This window comes from Varanus komodoensis, unplaced genomic scaffold (genome assembly GCF_004798865.1).
Source record: "Varanus komodoensis strain SLA01 unplaced genomic scaffold, ASM479886v1 scaffold10, whole genome shotgun sequence".
Classification (NCBI taxonomy): domain Eukaryota; kingdom Metazoa; phylum Chordata; class Lepidosauria; order Squamata; family Varanidae; genus Varanus; species Varanus komodoensis.
The window spans coordinates 8,860,951-8,880,792 of NW_025335269.1; the positions used below are offsets into that span (position 1 = coordinate 8,860,951).

The 19,842-nt window shown below is 39.8% G+C and overlaps 1 protein-coding gene across 1 annotated transcript in view; it reads right to left on the reverse strand.

Annotated features, from left to right (window-relative positions):
* CNTNAP2 (contactin associated protein 2) overlaps positions 1–19,842 on the reverse strand; it is an 870,382-nt gene that overhangs the window by 78,192 nt on the left and 772,348 nt on the right. The window contains exons 20-21 of the mRNA XM_044419123.1: positions 17,626–17,862; positions 857–1,102 (exon numbers count right to left, since the gene is read on the reverse strand). Of these exons, the coding sequence (XP_044275058.1) occupies positions 857–1,102; positions 17,626–17,862 (483 nt within the window). The remainder of the gene's footprint in view (positions 1–856; positions 1,103–17,625; positions 17,863–19,842) is intronic.

A 19,842-nucleotide genomic window follows, 5' to 3' on the forward strand; every position in this document is an offset into this window, starting at 1 on the left:
TTAGACACAGATACTGATAGGGATAGCCATAGATCTCCCAGGAGTGAATTCCACTGGCCTGATACTTAATACTTTCCAGCCTTATAGATCTTAATGGTGATCTATAAGCTCTCCAATGGCACACAAGGGTTCAGGCAGTCTTTCCACAGCCCAAACCATTTAATGCTTCAAAGGTGAAAACCAGCACTTTGAATTGGGCTCAAAAACATTCTGGCAACCACTGCAGCTGGGATTAGGAGGAGGGAAAAGTGCAGAGGTGCTTGTTGTCCATATATATATATATGACACTGCCACCCAAATTTTCAGATGATTTTTCTCTAGCATTTTCATGTAGCTCAGGAGTCAAGAACTTCAGGAGAGGTTTTCAGTCTGGATGGGGGAGCCTAAAGTTCCCCATCACTGGTACAGATGTTAAATAGCATGTGAGATACAATGGTATATTGCAGTAGCCCACAGATGAAAGAACACAGAACACTGCAGAAGACCCTCAGCATTACTTTCTGAGACTGGCTCATTTGGTAAGATGGGAGTCACACTGACTTTGCTAAACCCAAATCAGTGAGGCAGTCCAGAAGGATGCTATGCTTGATGGTAGGGAAAGTCACCCAGAGGTCCAGGAGAATGTACGTGTTGTACTCCACTGCCTATTCCACCTGGCAGTGTGACCACAGTCATTTTGGCTCCAAAACCAGTCCTAAATGTGGCTTGCAACTAAACTGTTCAACACTTAGCACACTATTAATCTGTAGAATAGCACCTTCCAGTTGTTCTGTGGCACTGGTCAAGAAATGGTTTTGAGCAGGCTAATATGTATGACAAATTCTCAGATAAGGAATGCAAATGACAAATCACTTACCAGAGGGATTCACCAGCACCACCATGTAGTCTTGAGAGTAAGAACTGATATACAGAAGGATACAGGGAGCTTTGTTAGTGCTGAAGCTAAAACTGAGCTCTTCTTTATTCAAGCTTAGGTCTGACACAGTATTTTCTGGTTCTTTTGAGCTCAAGAGTGTTCTGCTACCTGAGTCCTTCACATTATTCCCTGCTGATGAAAAATTATACCGGAGCCACATCCCCTCTTCAAAAAATGCTCCAACATCTGGCGGGAGGGAACAAAAAGATGACATGAATTACATCCTTTGATGGGCATATTCAATCATTATAATGCTCTTATCAGCTGCTGTTTCTTTCCAATATATTTGACCCTCCCTTCAGTTTGCTAACTAATAGCCTAGTCCAGATGTTGGACTAATACTTAGAGGAGACACACTGAAATAGTCTACTCTTAGCATGAATAGCCGTGCTAGCAACTTGTGATGAAGAATAGGATACAATTAAAACAAACAAAGAATAATAAGCCTGGATCCAATATCAGGATTTATAAACCAGGGTTTATGAAGGTAGGAATAAATATTTGGACCTCCCTCACAGGCCAACTTACATGCAGAGTAGACTCTACCTTAATATTCCCATTAGTAAACTATCATTAAACCAGAATTTCCAATTTTGGAAGAAATGGGGAATTCAGTTTTAAACAAATCAAGACCTCCATGGTTTATAAAGTTAGGAACATTGTTTCTCCACTAGCCCAAAGGCTCTCAACTTCAATGTTGACACCTATCCTCAACATATATCCTCCAGTAGGTCTGCCATGTTGGTACATGGAATTTGGCTGTGGCCTTCCACTGGTCAGCCAACCAGTGCTCTGGGTATCAGCTGTAGAGGAATGTTATTGTATTCAACAAAGTGCAAGGGATATTGTAACAGATGTGCAGGCAAATGCTGAGTAAAGCCAATGCAAAAAGTGTGACAGCAGCAAGTGTGAATTTTAATGAAGCATCTTTACAATGTTTTGCTTAATCCAAAACTAGGAACATTTTTATGACTTGCTGTTATCCCATTTCAGTTTTCAGAAAACTGAATTAATGTGTTTAGAAGTGTCCCTGGTGGAGTCCCATAAAATAACTGCTCATCCTTTCTTTTCAAAGATCTTGGCGATAGATTTATAGCTGTCATTCCCTAGCAGAAACAGTAAATCTTCTCCGAAATACTAACATGAAAAGCAATTCCATTTTACACCTTTCTTCTTTGTTAGATTCAATTTTGTCACTTTTGATTGATAATGAAAATCTGAAACTTGCATGTGGATACAACTGAGCATGAGCTATAAACTACTATGGGTCTGACCCTACTTTATGTTTCAACAGTATTTTGCCCATAAAAGGTCACTCCTCATAGCTCAACTGGCTTGTCACAGATTTTGTCCCCATGCATGGGTTTTTCAAGCAGTCCTTCTTCCCTCCCTGCAACCAAGGCCATGCACTGCTCAGTGGCTGTGTGCTTAGGCCTTAAAGGGCTGCACAAAATTCTGTTTTAAAGCATAAATTTTAAAATTGGAATTTCTCCCCCATCCACTTTTTTGCAGAGGCAGGGAATGACATTTTCTTGGGGCTTTTAAATAATCAAGAATATTACTTGATTAATTATCTTCCTTATAACCACTGATTTCTGTTTCTTTATTGTGTTTTTATGCAGCCAGTAACATTCTCTGGGGCAATAACAAATGGTTGAACTATGATAAATGCAAAATAAAAAAGAGCACAAACTACATAAGCACAGACATAAAAACTAAAAACCAAATTTCTAAAATGCCTGGGAAAAACAAAAGGTTTTGGCTTGATACTGAAAGTTGCATGCAAACAGGAATGGGGAAAGGAGCTCCAAAGCAAAAGGAGAGAGCACTGAGAGAGTCCCTGTTGCTGCTGAGTGGAGTGTCTGTAAGGAGTAGAGAATGGATTACAACGCCCTTAGCTTGCATGGCAAAAATCTGTGCCACACCATAAGCAGGGCTTTTTGGGAATGAGGGTGGTGCTTGTTACTGTATTCAGCGCCAGCTCCCAGTTGTCGAGGGTGCTTGAAATGTCAAAGAGGGATCAGGTTTCCCAGTGAAGGGATGTTCACAATAGGATCCCCCATGTGTGCTCCTTACCTCTCTTATAATTTATTTGCACTTAGGGGTGATCAGGGAGTGAGAGGTGGCCATGTTTCTGACAACATCAAATTATTTAGGTTGGTTAGAACAAAATGGGGTTATAATGAATTTGGGGGAATGGGGACCAAAATGGCAAAGGGAAGCAGTTCAGTGCAAGCAAGTATGAAGCGATGTACAATGCAGCATCATATCCCATCTTCACAGCGAGACCTGGCCTCCAGACAGAAATCCCCTAAAACAGAACAAATGTGCCTGCACTGAGAAAGCTGCTTCAAAAGTAAAGTATGTGATAGAGATGTGAATGATAAGATCTGAAATACTTTCTGTCCACTGGTTTCTTACAGTGTAGTACTGAAAGTACTGAAATACTCTTCTTCTTTGATCACTAAGACATCCAGAAAATTAATTCTGTCATAATCTAGACTGGATAATCACACTCTTTGAGTTGCCCTTCCAGTAAAAGCACATACTTATTTCTCATTTCTGTCCCCACATTCCACTACATCATCAGTGTACGGTCACCTCACCTGAAGTGAAAAAGTAGATTACTTGAATAAAAATGTACTCTCTCTTCCAGCCACCCCACTTTGCTGCACACCCACTCGGAGCTGGAGGGATTCATTTTTTAAAAACAGATGGGTGGTCAGATGTGCTAAAAATGCTAAGAAGCATCGTGCTGGATGTGACTTCAGATGCTCATGTCTTAATTTACCCTAAGTACCCATGAGCCATGTGGAACTCTACACAGATCCAGGGAAACTGAGGTTGTTGGATGCTGCCCTCTTCAGTAACCCCAGCTGCCATGTAAAGAGGTTGTTCTTTTTTAATAGGTTGCAAAGGGAAAGGGGAGGAGGAGGAGGAGGAGACAGAGAAGGGAGCCTCATGAGTACAGCCACAGTGATCTATGGGCACACCATCTTGATTTATCAAGCACTGCCTCTCTGATGTGCCCAGTGATGTCATTCTTCCATCGCAAAGCTTGAGGAAATCCTATTTGTACCCTTACCTAAGTGTCAAGTACAATATTTTGCTTCTGTTTGCATAAGCTGGTGTACAGTTCACTAGGACTTCATCAGACTAGGTGATTGTTCTGATGGGCTAGTTCTGGGAGTGGTTGTACAACCTCTAGCAGAATATCAGCTCCGTAATTTTTATACAAGCATAACATTGGTTATAACCATAGCTTAGTTTGGGAAACTGGGCAGAATTCAAACCTTGCAGGTATAGTCTCTCAGTGCTAGCATTTTATGGTATGCTATCTGCAAGAAGAAAGACCTTGTCATGGTTACTTCTTCTTGGCTTGCATAAGGAAATCAGTCAAAAACTTGTGCTTTGACCCAAAAGATATTGTTTTGTGAAGCTTTTGAGATACTGGATACCTGTATGCTTCCTTCACTGGTTTGTTGTTAAGAAGTGGTATGAATTGTATGTTTTAAGTTTTATGGCTTTTAGGGCACAATCCTATGCATGTTCAATCAGAAAAAAAGTCCTAAAATTCCCAGCATTCACCCGGCAGCCACACTGGCTGAAGAATGTAGAGAGTTAAAGGTCTAAACATGCATAGAATTGCACCTTTGATCTCACATTTTTAATCAATGATTTTAATGGCTTAATTGTAATTTACTGTTTTAAGTAAAACATTTTCTGAACTTTCTTATATAAAAAGAGATGAAGGCATGACCTAGGCAGAGTTGTCACACTGATATTAATAGGTAAAATTTAAGCAAGCGCCTATCTCTGCACTGGGACAAACAGCAGTTTTCCAGTCTTAAACATCCAATGCACTGTATGCCAGTGGTAAAATTATTTAGAGACACTTACTATGTTTCTCTGGAGAGAATGTACATCTAAATCAGGAGGGCAGAAATCAGACACCTGGGGTTCCCCAGATGGTCACATCCCCTTTTCCTAGCCATGCCCCCCCACCCGCCGCCACTGATCATTTGGTGGCTTCCTGGCTTTTATGCTTTTTCTTCATCCTGAAAGGCTGAGCTGTTTCTCCCAAGATCTAGTTTCTGGCAGCAAGAGTTTTCAGTTCTAATAAGCTGGTATCCACCCACCACCCCTTTGCCTTTGGCCCTATGCACTACAGGGATGCATCTCTCCCCTCCCCTGCTTCTCTGAAAAGGAATTTGGGCCCCAGACTGAAAGAGGCTCAACAGCCCTGCCCTGCGCTGGTAGAAACTCAGTCGATTCAGCTCTTATGGAGTGGGGAATCATCAGGCTGCCAGTTTTGGCAGTAACACTGCATTTCTTAAATAACGTCGTAGTTCCTAATGAAATGCTTTGTTTTGTAAACTGAGAACAATAGATGTGGTTGTATATATAACTGTATGGCACTGGAGTGGCATAAGTGGAGAGTGTAGATGCAGCCCAAATATGAACAGTTGTCTTGAACAGATAAGCAAACAGATGCCAAGATTAAGGTGAAGCTTATCGCCTTTTAGATGCAGTGATCTCTTGTCACCCTTCCTTTGGAAACATAAAACTTTTCAAAAGGCCTGAGTGGTCTGCCTCTCATAGGAATCGGTTGCCAGGCATGCTGCTACCCTTTCAAGATGAAAGCCTACGGGAATCAAAGATGTTAAAATGAGACCGGCTTTCTGTGGAAAGGAAAACCTATCTCTAAACTAAGAGGCAGTGTGGTCATGCTCTATTAACAGACACAGCAAAAACATAAAGGGAATCTGAATGAACTGTCAGGGGAAGAAAAAGGACAAGATCTCTGAAGCATTACGTTAAGTTTTATAAAGCATGATGCACAGTCTTAATTTGATTAAGGTATGTCTCAGCAAATTTGTTTTGTTTGTGCTTTGAATAAACAGGGTTGCTTCAAACTTACTGGAAAATTAGGCAAAGTCAGATGCTCATTTGCTTATTGATAACTTACCATGAGACACAGATGTAACTGCTTAGAAAATGGGTCCTGTTGCTGAACATTTGACCATGCTTGTTTCTAGTTGGTTACAAAAAAGTGTGGTAAAATTCTCTCCACATTCAAAAAAAAAGTGTGTGTGCATCTCTGCCTAGTTTAGAATGTCACATGAGCCTTGCTTTCCCCTTATCCACATTACATGCTATTTCCTATCTACAGCCTGAAGCAATACAGTCCCAACAGTATTGACGCAGCCCAGAATACTGGTAATGGTGACCTGGTTTGCACATAATGAGAAGCTGCTGCAACAAAAAGTCTTACAGGAAAATTCACCTGCGGTGGCTTCTGATTATGTGCAAACCAGGCCAATGTTATTCTGAAGGCATAGACTGGCTCCTAGTGTCATGATGTAGAGGGACTTTTGCCTGTATATATTGCGACTTTGTAATCTGTTTAAGGATAATAAATGGCTCCAGGGAAGTGACAGGCTATGAGCCACACGAACTGCAACAGCTAGCCTCCTGGGTAATATTAATATCCCTAGAGATTTAGTGGTGTTGTTGAGGGATAAGTTAATAACTGCAAGGATCCTCTTAACAAAAACTCAGTGAACAACATATATGGCAACTCTGGCACAATGGAAAAATAAGTTTTGCACTATCATGGTGAAGCATAAACTAACGAGTTCTTAGTTGCTGTGGGTGAGAAAAATGAACTCCATCCAGACGTTCCTAAAAAGTTGGATACCCTTTATCAGTTACTGGAATAGGTTTAGCAACCTTCAGTGTACTGTGTGTTTGTGTTAGGCTGAAGTACTGTAATATGTTAGAATGACTGAATTGGGAAACAAAATTGTGTTGCACGGGTGTGTGGGATGATTCTAATTGTCCAGCTGCAACCTCAACACAGATACAGGGGTTGAAAAGCCAATAGGGCTGACTGAGCAACCCCTAGGCCTAACCCGCATGGATGTACTTGAGACCCCGGGGCCCACGCCCATGACCTCCATGCCTTATCCTCTGGAACTGCTGCCTCTGAGCCAAATTGCTGCATCATCATAAGTGGGGGAAATTATATGAAGCTGCATGTTTGCCTTCATCTGGGCAATGGATCTGGCATAAGCTCAAGAGAGAAGATAATACAGTGCAAGGTTCCAGGCCAAAAGACTGTACCATTAAGGTACTGTACTCCTAAGTGGCTCAGGGAAACATAAACAGGTTCAACTGAAACAGAGTTTGGACTTGTGTATGGAAAACACATGTATTGCCACACTTCTCTTACACTGCAGCTGTTTATTGTTCTTGTCAGCTTTCTATGATTTGGTACATTTATTATATTTATTATATTTATTTATTTATTTATTTATTAAAACATTTTTATGCCGCCCCATTCGCCGAAGCCTCGGGGCGGCTTACAACACTAGATAAAACAATAAGTTAAAATATCCATATATAATGATCATAATTTAAAACACACATTATAAAATATTGTTGTGCATATGTTGTGAACCGCCCATTACCGCTAATGGGTTGGCATACAAATCAAATAAATAAACAAATGCAGTGTTGCACTACCTTCTGGTTGTGTACTTCTTTACAGAGAGAGACAGAAAAAGGAAAACCCAGGAAAAGGAACAGGAGTAAAAACGCGGAACTTAATCTTGTGAAGAATCCATAAACAGAAGCCTCAGTAAAATTAAAAGCCTCATATACAGAAGCCCTTCACTGGAACCAGTAGTTTACTCCCTAAGCTCTGTCTTGGGTCATGAAGACATTCTCACTGGCCTCCTGTTTTCAGGAATCCTAAACTTGTCTGTCCTTTTCTCACCTCCATCTGTGCCAGACTCCTCCTTGGATAGGAACCCACCTGACCTATTTGTGGATACTCTGTTTTCCCATGACAGAAGATTTGAATTGCACCTAAGAGAAGGACCTGTAACATGGCATATTTCCAAGTCACTGCCCGTTTTATTTGATAATACCTTCTCTCTCTCTCTCTCTCATCCAATCTAGTTATTTAAAACATCTCAGTTTAATAAAAGACATCCCCACTTTTGCTGGGCATTGAAAGAGTAAGTTGTTAATGGATTTCTTTCTGTTAAGCATTAGATATTTATATATGGATTTTAGTTTATATAGATGCTGCTGCTGAACATTTAATAGTTTTATTCTGATGAAAGTGCAAATGCTATTTAATGCAAAAATACAACAAAAAGTAGGTTTCTCTAGCATTTGTATCAATTCCATGCATTTCCATGTTTCCATGTACTTTCTTAGTAATCTCAAGACATATAAAATGGCAAAATGCTATATTACTGTTTATCCAAAGCGAACAAAGGATTCTTACAAAATTACCTGAGATGGACTATCTGTGTTTGTATTTGGATGAATGTTGATTATTCACTCTGCTGGACTCAATTTCTTAGAGCCCTTGAGGCTGACAAGTTATTTAAGATGTCAGAGTGGCTGTCTGTCATTCTTCCCACCCCAGTACATCACAGTTCTCTCTACCATCCACATTGCTGAGTATTAAAATGTTTTAGGAATACTGTTTGATTGATGTGAAGGAGATGGGGTTTGCATAGCAAGAGGATAATGGGCCAGAAAGACTGTGTAGTTAAAGGTTAGACCAGGTGTGAAGGCAAATGGCTTGTTAGTATGGCAAGTTGGACATCCCACTTACCTATGCAGTTACTGAACTGCTTCTGTCCTTGCTTCATCAGAAGCCACATGTTTACCATTGTGGTATTTGGGGTTGCTACTCATTTAATTGATTCTTCCCTGTACCTTAAATAGCATCCTAGCAAGAGTTAAGCAACTGTAGCATTTTCAGTCATTATCTCATCAGCAAAAGCTTCACCTGCTCTTTTTTGTGCTTGGTACAAGAACAAGGTCAGAAAAAAATGGTTTCAACACTCTGCAGAGAAAAATTAATGATTTTTAATTAAATTGCAAGGTGTTCTTTAAGAATGACCCCCAGCTTTGCTGAGCCATTAGTGTGCCATTTTAAGCTTTGACTGCCTTTAATATTGCAGTGAACCATCCGGAGAACTTCAGCCATTGGACAAAATAGAACCCTGATAGATGGATGGATAGATAGATAGATAGATAGATACTTTGGGGGATATGTGAGTCGTTCAGTTATAGCTTAAGCACAAGGGTAGCAATTATTTGTTCTTGTTAATAGAATGCAAACTCATTAAGCTTCCCTCCTCTGCATCCAATCTTTGCATGCAGGGAGAGATCTCCTAAGCAAATAGTCAAAGCAAGGCTGTAAAATAATAGGAAATTATGTCTTGTGTAGGGAACCAGTCCAAAGAACATAAACCTTCACTGACTTCAGTCAGCCATGAATCAGGTCCCAGCAAAGTAATGTCTTTCACATAATGTCTTTCACTAGATTTTTGGCGAAGAAATGTTCATAATAGGCACAACTGTCCAGTAAATTTTTGTATACAAGCCCCATTGTGAGCTGTTGGACAGCACCACTGTGAAAGTAATAGAGATTTCCAGTACCAAATTACTAAGGGTAGTTAAAGCAAAAAGGGGCAGTGAAGGGCTCCAACGGGAATTCTCTGAACTGAAAGAATATAGGCAAATGCAATTCGATGTAAGCAAGTGTAAAGTAATATACATTGGAACAAAAATGCCTAATTTCAGATACATCCTGATGAAATCTCACCTTGTGGTGACTGACCAAGAAAAAATTATTTGTGCTGTGGTGGATAACTCACCAAAAACATTGACTCAGGTGACAGCTGCTCTGAAAAAGGTAAAATCCATTGAATAAAAAGGAAATCCATGTTGGTAACTGAAGGAAAGGAAAATAAATAAAATAAAATACGGTGCATCTACATTTGCATTTCTCTTTACCGGTTTCAACAGATAAAAGGAAGCACTTTTCATATAATGCATAGTTAAGCTATGGAATTCCTTACCATAGGATCTAGGGATGGCTAGGACAGCTTTACAGGGAGATCTGAAAAATCCATGGAGGATAAAGCTGTCTGAGGCTATTAGTTTTGTATGGGTCTAATACCTCCAGTATTAGAGGTAGTATATCACTGAATATCAGTTTCTGAAAAAAATGCATGGAAGGGAGCTATTGAGTTTGTATCCTGTTCTGGGCTTTCCAGTGATATCTGGTAGGCCAATGTGGAAGCAGAATACTGGACTACACAGCCCTTTACTCCAAATCCAGCACAGCCCTACTTAATGCACCCATGTGCTTAACTTCCAGCGGCTGTCCCATTCTCATCCTGACTGCTAAATGACTTAGAATCATAGAATAGGAGAGCAAGGCGGCAGAGAGCTCTCAGGTCCAACCTCCTGCTCAGTGCAGGACTTTGAGTTAAACCATCCTTCTTGGATGGCTGACCAGCTGGATCTTAAATGCCTCCAGTGTGGGAATGATCACAACCCACCTAGGTCATTGGCTCCATCATCATACAGGAAGTACCTCCTGATGTTCAGCAGGAATCTGGCTTCCTGTAACTTGACTTAATTCAGTAATCATGCTGAATCATTGCTAATATTGTATCGGTTTAAACTCATTGAAGTTTAAAATGCTAAGATCGCTTTTATGCAGTTTAATGATAAATATTTAAAAGTATTGCATTTCATCATATATCTGGCCAAACTGTTATTTTGAAGGAGACATTTGGAAAAGATAGAACCTTAAGATGGCAAATGTCCCTTTGATCTCCTGTTTGGTGCATCTGAACATGTTTACATGTGCAGAAGGTAGGAGAGGGCACCTCTTCATCTTTCAAGTTTTCTAACAGGAAAAATATGGGGAAATTTGCTAATGCTGACAGAGCTAATCTTGCTCAAGACCTCACCCAGAATCCCAAAACAAATTTGTCAAGACAACTGGTTTCAGTTCATCTTTAGAGATTTATGTGAAAACCTAGTGAAGACAAGTGGTCCTTGGTGAGATTGAGTGATCCAGGAAGTACCACCTGCTGTCCCCTCCCACAGCTGATAGAGCATTGAACTTTAGAACAGGAAGACCTGTGTTCAAATTCCCACTCACCTATGAAGCTCACAGGGTAACAGTGAGTCAGTCATGATCAGTAAATCTAATAGATTACGTAGGGTTGTTGCAGCCTCTTTACAATGTCACCCTGAGATTCTTGTAGGGAAAGTGAAATAACAATGCAATCAATAAATGTGTAAAAATGAATAAAACCAAGAGAAAATAGAGTGAATGAACTGAATGACACTGGGAGTGCCAGTAGCCCAGTTTCGGTAATGATGGTAGAGGCTTAGCCTGTCATGATGATTGTCCTCTCAAAATGGCAGTCCAAGAATGCCATTCCAAAAAATCTAGTTCATATCATTCCTTTCTATAGGATAATTCAGAGTAACAATACAGAAAAACATTCAAAAATTTAAAATAAAAATAATAAAATTCACCAGGAGAAGCTAAAAAAACAAAAAAACAAAACAAAACTAGGGGGTGTGACAGTAATATATTAAAACTAGAACTCAACAAACACTTTCTGGAATAAAAGAACATTGCTGCTTTGCTAACTGAAGGCTGAGTTCTCCCTGGTCCTCTCCTAGCCTTGTCCCTTAAGATGCTTCCTTCTTGTGTAAAAGCAAGCCCATTAATTTTAGGCTATGCCCCTTAACCCTTCTGCTTAGGCAGAGAGCCATTAAAAATCCAAAAATGAATACAAACGGGTTCAGCCCTCAGAAATGCCATTAAGTGCCGCTGGACTGCTACCATGATGGAGGAAAAACATACATAAACTAAGGGCACAATAAGGTCAGGAAAGCAATCTCTGGTACTGCAGACTCATTTCAGCTGCTCCTCATAACAATTTCTCAGATCAGTGAAAGAACAATTGCAGCTGATTATACCCCCTCCCAGCTAAAAAAAGCCCCTAATAGAAAGAGATGTCAAATTCCATTTTGACAGCTTTGTCCTTGGTAGAGCTACTGCAAATCTGAGGCACCCAGAATGTCATTCATAGGTGGGATTGGGGACCCTCCTCAGACTAAAAGCAGTGCAATTTCACAGCAGTCATCAATCAGAAATTCCAAGCATGAATTTCATCAATAAATATATCCTTATTGTGTGTGGCCCACACTTACTCCAAGAAGCATTTGGTAGTTATAAACCAATCTTGGCCGTTTCCTAATGTCACTGGTGTTTATTTGCCTGAGTTTTTCATCTCACTCTTTTCTACCGGTGCATTCAAACTGAACAGCACTATTGTGAAAGGAAAAAGTAAACAGGAGCTATGTTTGCTACCAGAATGCACAGACATGTTCATCAAATATTTTCTTGTCCTGTGGCCGGTTTGAATGAGGCTTTGGCACACACAGATCTTCATTGATCATGCTTCCTACTGGGTGTACTCCTATCTTCTCTGGACCTGGGGGACATTGGCTTCTGCAGACAAAGTGTCCAAACTGGGCCCTAATTTCCTAGTTTTAATGGAAATGAATGCAGCCTGGGCCTATGCATGTTCAACTTTATCCATACAGGTTTTATGTGAACATCACGTATGCCATAATGACATCTGGTTTTGGAAGAGGCAGGCTAGGTGGGAATGAGGCTGCTTCTGCACTTTACTTTAGGCTTTGTATCTTAAAACCTTGTCTGAGCTAGCCTCTAGTCTGATTTGCAAGCCTGATTCTAATACTTCTGGTTTGTGCCAATTAATTCACTTAGCAGTTCCAGTTCACCCTTAGGGCTACAACTGAATTTAGTGACAAGGTGCAAAACCTCAGACCCATTACCCAAATCCAGCCTGTCCTAATCCATCCTTTCACCCATTCACTAAATTGTTTGGTGATTTCCTGGCTTTATGTAGCTTTCCCCCAATTTAAAAGGTTGAAATGCCTCTCCTAAGACTTGGTTATTGGTAGCAAGAGCTTTAAGCTAAAATATGCTGGTACTTTTGATTTCTTTTGCCTTTGGCCTGGCTGCCACTAGAATGCAGCCAAGAGTGTCCCTGAAATGGAATTTGGCCCTCATAGGCAAAACACAATAAGGAGTGAAGGCTGTCAAGAATGGCAGGTCTAGTTGAAGCAGAAGCATTGGTTGTTCCAAGAGCCTGGCCTTAACCTCTCTGTCATAACCTTGTGAGTGGGAGTAGTCTCTTGGCAGGGTGGCCATGTGTTCTCTTTTATAGAGGAGAGACCCCTTTGTGAAGGGCAGTTCAATCTAAGTCTGGTTTAAAGATGAAGAACCGTTAGAAGGAAGAACCTTGAACTTGCCCATCAGCAGCATTGCACAGCAGACTGAACAAGGCACACAAACCACCTGGCTGCAGTGTTTTTTTATTATGGTTTAGGAGCTGGGTATCTAATGGAGCATCTCTTCCCATATATACCTTCTCAGACCCTAAGGTCATCTGCGGAGGTCCTTCTCTGAGAGCCTACTGTGAAGGATATACAGAGGCTGACTACGTGGAGAAGGGCCTTTTCAGCCATGGTACTCTGGTTATGGAATCAGTCCCCCAGGGAGGTTTGCCTAGTGCTGACTCTGTATATATTTCAGTGCCAGGACAAAATCTTTTTACTTACCTGTAATTTTAATTGCTAAACAATGTTTTGGATTTTATTTTGGCCTTATCTATATGGTCATTGGCATTCTGTGATTGGTTTTATTCTGCTATTATATATTGTTATTATTACTGTCATTGTTGGAAGTTATTTACCATGTTGATAATGCTTTTCTATTTTTTTTAGTTTGTTTTTAGATTGTTTTAATTCTGTTCTGAGAGCTGGTTGCTAATTGAATGGTTTATAAAAGCTTCAACTAACCAACTAAATAAATGGTGAGATATACTGCATTTTATTTAAATCATGACAGTAATTCCTATTTTTAAATCACTCTCTATATAAATCTGTACATGCACATTTTAAGTAAATTGATGTCCCTTGACACCATTTGCATTTCCACTTTATTTTGAGGAGTCCTTCTCCTATTTTGGGAGTCCTTCAGAGCAGTTCTTTTTGTCGCATAATCCCTATAAGCATTGCTCCTGTCAGCTGTTTCCTCTCTCTCAGTAATGAAACAGTAACCTGGTCTGTTGCATTTCTTATATCCTGCTTGCCTCATTTCTGTCTCACTGCATGTCTTGATTCCTACCCCTGCCCTTTTCTGGCCTGCTTTACTCTTTGAAAATCTCTCTGGGTTATGACCTTGGCCTGGTGATAAGGTCTGAAACCGGGTTTTGGATTGCAGTGATCAGCTTTGACAACTGGACTTTGACAAGAGCATTTCTTGCCCAGCATATTTGCCCAGTCTGACATAGATTTGAGCTTTGGTGACAAAAAGAAATCTGATGGACTCTGTCACTACATGTTCTGTTTATACAGAGTAGAAAGTCACATATTAGAAGGCAGCAGTGTATGCGTTAGCTATTATGTGCTGGATCTAAGTAAGGCTTATCAATCTCGGTTTTATCTCTCTTTCTCCCCCTCTCTATGTCTCTCTATAAAATAAAAGTCACTTGCATGACAGAAAGACAAATGGGAACTTGTTAACAATAAAACTTTGTGGCTTTATGAGTGTATGCAATTGTTTATTTAGACCAATAAAATGTTTTTAAGATTATTTCTCATGTTCAGATTTTTAAGACTTGGAGATAATATCTGAAGATACATCATTAAAAGATTAGGCTACTACTAAATTTTTAAAATCTTCTTTACCGGGATAACAATGCGTATTACTTTCTCTCACTCCCCCACCCTTTTTTTTCCTAATTTTCTAGACTAGTGTTATGATTTTCTGGTTGTTACCAGGCAGGGAGATTATTAGAAAGAAGTGTAGCCTGCGCTGCAAGGGAGTTTCCAGATGTCACATATTCTTATAGTGTTTCATTGTGCAGTATGTAAATGCTTTAATTACATTTTTAATTTGCTATTGGAACTATATACTTAAATCAATAATGATGCACTAAAATCAAACAATGCCATATGGATAATTATTAGCCACAGCTTTCAAATTATGAAATAAATTAAAATATATTTTATTGACTAAACTTTTACTGGTGACTCATATTCCCCAATGGAACAAATTTACTTGCCATGTCAAAAAAGAGCAGTTTGCAAAGTTCCATGGTCCAAAGAAAGGAGGTGCTCACAGTATCAGTTGTATTGCTATTTTGCACATTATTTTTAATCATGTATAAGCCCCACTGAGTTCAATGAGAACTACTCCTAGATAAGTGTGTGTAGGATTGCAGCTTTCCTGGATTCTGTTGTTTGTTCATAGTGTGCTGTGATACCAGCATACCAACAACCCTCTCTAGTTATATGCAGCAAAGTTTATAGCACATATTCCAAGCATGTTGGCTGTACTTCCACTGCTTGTGCAACTGACAGTTAATTGGAACTGATTTCAAGGAGGCTACTCTAAATATGACTACCTCAGGCTTTTATCCCAACAACTCTTGTTTGAATGTCCAGACTATTCCTATGGGCGAGAGGGTGAATACTGCTGGGAGAGACCAGATGTCTTTTTTGAATTATGAGTTCAGAAATTTTTTCCTTCCCCACTGACATCCCCATCCCCGTCCCTCAAATGAATATTAAGAAAAAAAAATCCAACCAGTTGATATTCTATCCAAATATGGTTTGTTGATAGCTTGTGGGTTGTTCATGATTTGTTAATGCATTAGAATTCGCACAATGTAACAACCAATGATTCAACAACAACTCAGTTCAGTAGCAACCTGCAGTCAACCTGTACTCTGGCTTGTTAGGCAATGGCAGTGGTTCCCAAACTTTTCTATGCCCTGGATTCCTAGAAAATATTTGATTTATGTTCATACCCCCTATAAAAGTAATATCACATTTGAAGATAAAGTCAAATTTCTAATATTTGGACCACAGTGCATAAAATTCAAATGTAAATTGAGCAATTAGAAAAAAAACCTGTAAACAGTAAATCAATCCCAGTTCTGAACATAAAATTCAATGACTTTGTTCCTGCTTCTCATTCATGATTTTGCCAAAACATGGAACTTTCTTGTTGATTGAGACCTGCAAGTTTGCCTGTGGAGTCAGGCAGTTCCTAGATTTTATCTTGATTGACAAAAGAGAACTAAATCCAAATGAAAATCTTAGCACAGACTTCCTCTTTGTTCTCATTGGGAACTTCTGTGCTATGTGAACCAGGCAATTAAGAAATAGAACTTTCTAGTCACAATATCAGTTTCTAGAGACTGGCAAGCACTTATTTTCTAACTAAATTATATTTAATTTTAATTTTATTAAAATAGGGATGAATGCTTTGTTTAATCAGTAAATTAAAAGTCAATATAGATATATATATATTCTCCACTGATTCAAATCATATTCTGTTGATTAACCAAAACAATTACCTTGCTGTAATCCTCAGTTTTATGTTTATATACAGTAAAGTTCTTCACAGATGGTTTTACTTTACATCTTATACTATACTTTATGTAAAGTCTTTAATGTAAGGGCACAATGTATTTGAACACATGTAGATTTGTGCCTGAAATAATTTTTATTCTCAACTTATAGATTTTTTCACTGGCATCTAAACTTAATTATCTGTAGCCAGTCTTCCAAATTGGGATATTACTGTCACTATAATATATATTAATATTTATATTCTGATTATCTGTAAAAAGAAATGTATTTATTGTAATAACTTTGGTGTCAGTCAGGAACTAGCTTAGCTGCAATGCTTCAACTATTAAAATGTGTCCTTTGTAACCCCATTTGGGTGACAGAATAAGGGAAAAGCCCATAGCATAAACAGATAACATTCTGCAGAGGGAGACAAAAGCCAACAATCCACAGTACCAGAAATCTGGAAATGAATATGCACAGAATGATCTTCAAACTTGACTGATTTTACTTAGCTACACATTCGAATACTAATGCAAGAATTTGCTTTTGCAAGTAAATATTGACATATATCCTGCATTTGAAATACCTCTTTGTTTCATGTCCAGTTCTACAAAGTCGCTATTGATTCAGTAAAGAAGGGGATGATACTGTCCCAACAGGAAAGGAGCAAAAGCAGACAACTGCTGCTAAATATACATACCCTTTTTGATTTGTTCTTAACAGTTAAAAAGAGGGGATTTACACAATATTCAAGCAACCCCCAACTTCCTTACTCCCTCAATAGGTAATAAATATGTGGATAGTAATATGAGCTGAGCTACTTTGGCTTCTGCCATCTCTGTTCGAGAAAACAATCTTTTCATCCAGGGAGGGATGTGTGCTGGGTCTTCTAGAGCAACCAGAAAAACTAGAATAAATCTTATTGTGAGCTAGGCTGTGCAGAGACACAACACTTCTCAGGCTAAGGAATGATACTGTGTAGGAATTTTTTTTTCTGCAAATAGAAAACAAGCAAGTCAAGAAGAAGAATTCAGCCTGGCCTGCTCTCTGAAGTGCTAGTTTTCTGTGTTTGGGAAGTTTTATTCTCATAGAAAGGCTGAAATGCTCCCACCCTCCCCATGCAGACCACAGCTGCATAAAAGATTTAACATGTGATTCTGCTGATTGTTATCAACTTGCTGCAGGTAGGGGATTATGAGCATGATGTATTGCACTATGTATAAGAAGACATGCACATATTTTACATGTAACAAAATGTTATCTACTATGTCCATTGTGTTCCAATTTGAACTGCTGTGATTTGAACTGCTGTGAAAGGCTTCAGTCCTATACAGTTAGCCCGGAGTAGTCCCTGCTGAACTCAACTACTCAGTATAGATATGCATAGGTTTGCCCTGTTAGTCTTTTACCTTTTGTGCAGTACGTTCCATCGTATGCTGTTCTGGAGCAGTCACAGATGAATCCATTGTATTTTTCAACACATGTGCCACCATTCCTGCAGTACATTCCATAGCTAGTGCAATGGCCTGAACACCCAGGTTCCACACCTGGTGTGACTTCTGCTCTCTCTTCTAAATTCAGAGTCAAGCCATTCATTCTTAAAGAGCGAATGCAGCCCAGGTATCCCTTTTGTCCGCCTGCAGCACCTGGACAAGAATATACAATGCTAAATCAATAATGGACAAAATGTTTTTTATTTGTGGGTAGTAAACAGCCCATCTCACATGTTATACAATATAGCCAATGACTGGAAGTGTAAGGGCAAAATGAAGCCCCATCTGTAGGAGCTGTTCCCCAGTTCAGTTACCAACCTGCCAAGGGGGTTATGGAGAGGGAGCTGGGGTTGTTCCAACAAGTAGCTGGCCCACCTCCCTCCACCAAAGCAACCTTCGTAGATATAGCTGCAAAAAGAGGAGAGCATGAAATAGGAAATGCTGTTGAATTCTCAGGCACACAAATGCCAATGGTGAGCTACTCCCATCTCCTTTAACAGTTAAGCATTATGACAAATGGCTCATCACAACTCAATGTCCTCTCAAAATTGCTGCCTAAAATAAGCGCAGTTCCTTCTGCAAATCTATTTCAGTTTACAGGACAGAACTAACAGAGACGTAAACAAAACAGTCTCAGCAGTTCAGTCAAAGGAACAAATGTAGCGGGTTTTGCCTCTAGCTCTGTAGCAGCAGCACATGCTCTGCATGCAGAAAGGGCCAGGCTCAATCTAGTTAATATGTTCTCATGTAGCAGAGCCAGGAAAGCCTTGGACAACTTATACCAACTTTTACGTGGTGGACCAGTGGTCTGCTTGAGTGCAACAAAGCTTCAAAGGATTCCCCACCATGTTTGTCCCTTAGGGACTGTTAGGGCAAGGGGAGTGTGTTCCCACAGCATCAGGGTGAAGTCATTCCCATTGTCTCAGAAAACAGCAAGTGCAAAAATCTAAGTAGATCTTACGAATGCAGATATGGCAACTTCTTTGGATGGAATCAGGGCTGTGTGAAATGATGAAGAAAGGGAGACAGGTAGCTTATTTTTGACATCTTATGCTCATAGAAGTGGAGTAAATGAAATACATTAAAATGATGAATAAAGCCTTCAGGTACCAGAACACCGGTGGAGCTGAAATGGCAGTGCAGCCTCCTCAATTGCACAGTCATTACTCATTAAGCTGATTTGTTCTTCCTTATATTTTTTAAAACCCTTATCAGATACAAATGAGTTTACACAACTTATTTGCTATTAACGCCCCCCCCCCCACCCCACTAAAGGGCTTGCTTTATCCAGATAGACCTTCCTTATTTTAGGAGATCCCCCAAGTTATTTTATTTTAATAAAAGGTGCAAACATTCAAAATGACTAAGGAATGGCTGGGATTTCTAAATGGCTTACCTAGCACTTGCAGAAATCCCTGATTTATGTGTCCATTACATTATTTCCTATCTACCCAAAGCTGGAAATCTAAAATGAGGATTTTCCCCCAGAAGGCAGCATTCTGCTGCCATTTTGTGTTGCTCCTCATTAACACCTTGGCTCAAAAAAGGTTCCACTTTGTTCAGAAGAGGTGGGTAGCATGCAGAGACACTGTTAGCACTGGAACATGGGAGTTTGGTCCCAAACTTGTTTTTAGAGCCTTGGGAGTCCATAGCTGCTGCCAGTGAATTTAGCTTAATTGCTGTTCAGGAGGCAATTTTCAAGGGGGACTATATTTGGAGAAGGAAAGGCTAACTGAGCCCTTCCAAAATCCTGCAACCCCCTCCCCTCAAATAATTTTTCCTTGCATAAAAATTAAACCTAGGGGAAAAACATCCCATTGGCTTGGGATGGCTTGCTGTTGGGATTTGCTATTGGGTAATACAGAAATTTGCAATGTATGGCTGTGAAAGCTGGACCATAAGGAAGGCTGAGTGCAGAAGAATTGAGACCTTTGAATTGTGGTACTGGAGGAAACTCCTGTGAGTCCCCTGGACTGCAAGACGATCAAACTGGTCAGTCCTAGAGGAGATCAACCCTGACTGCTCTTTAGAAGGCCAGATAGTGAAGATGAAACTCAAATACTTTGGCCACCTAATGAGAAGGAAGGACTCCCTTGAGAAGAGCCTAATGCTGGGAACAATAGATGGCAAAAG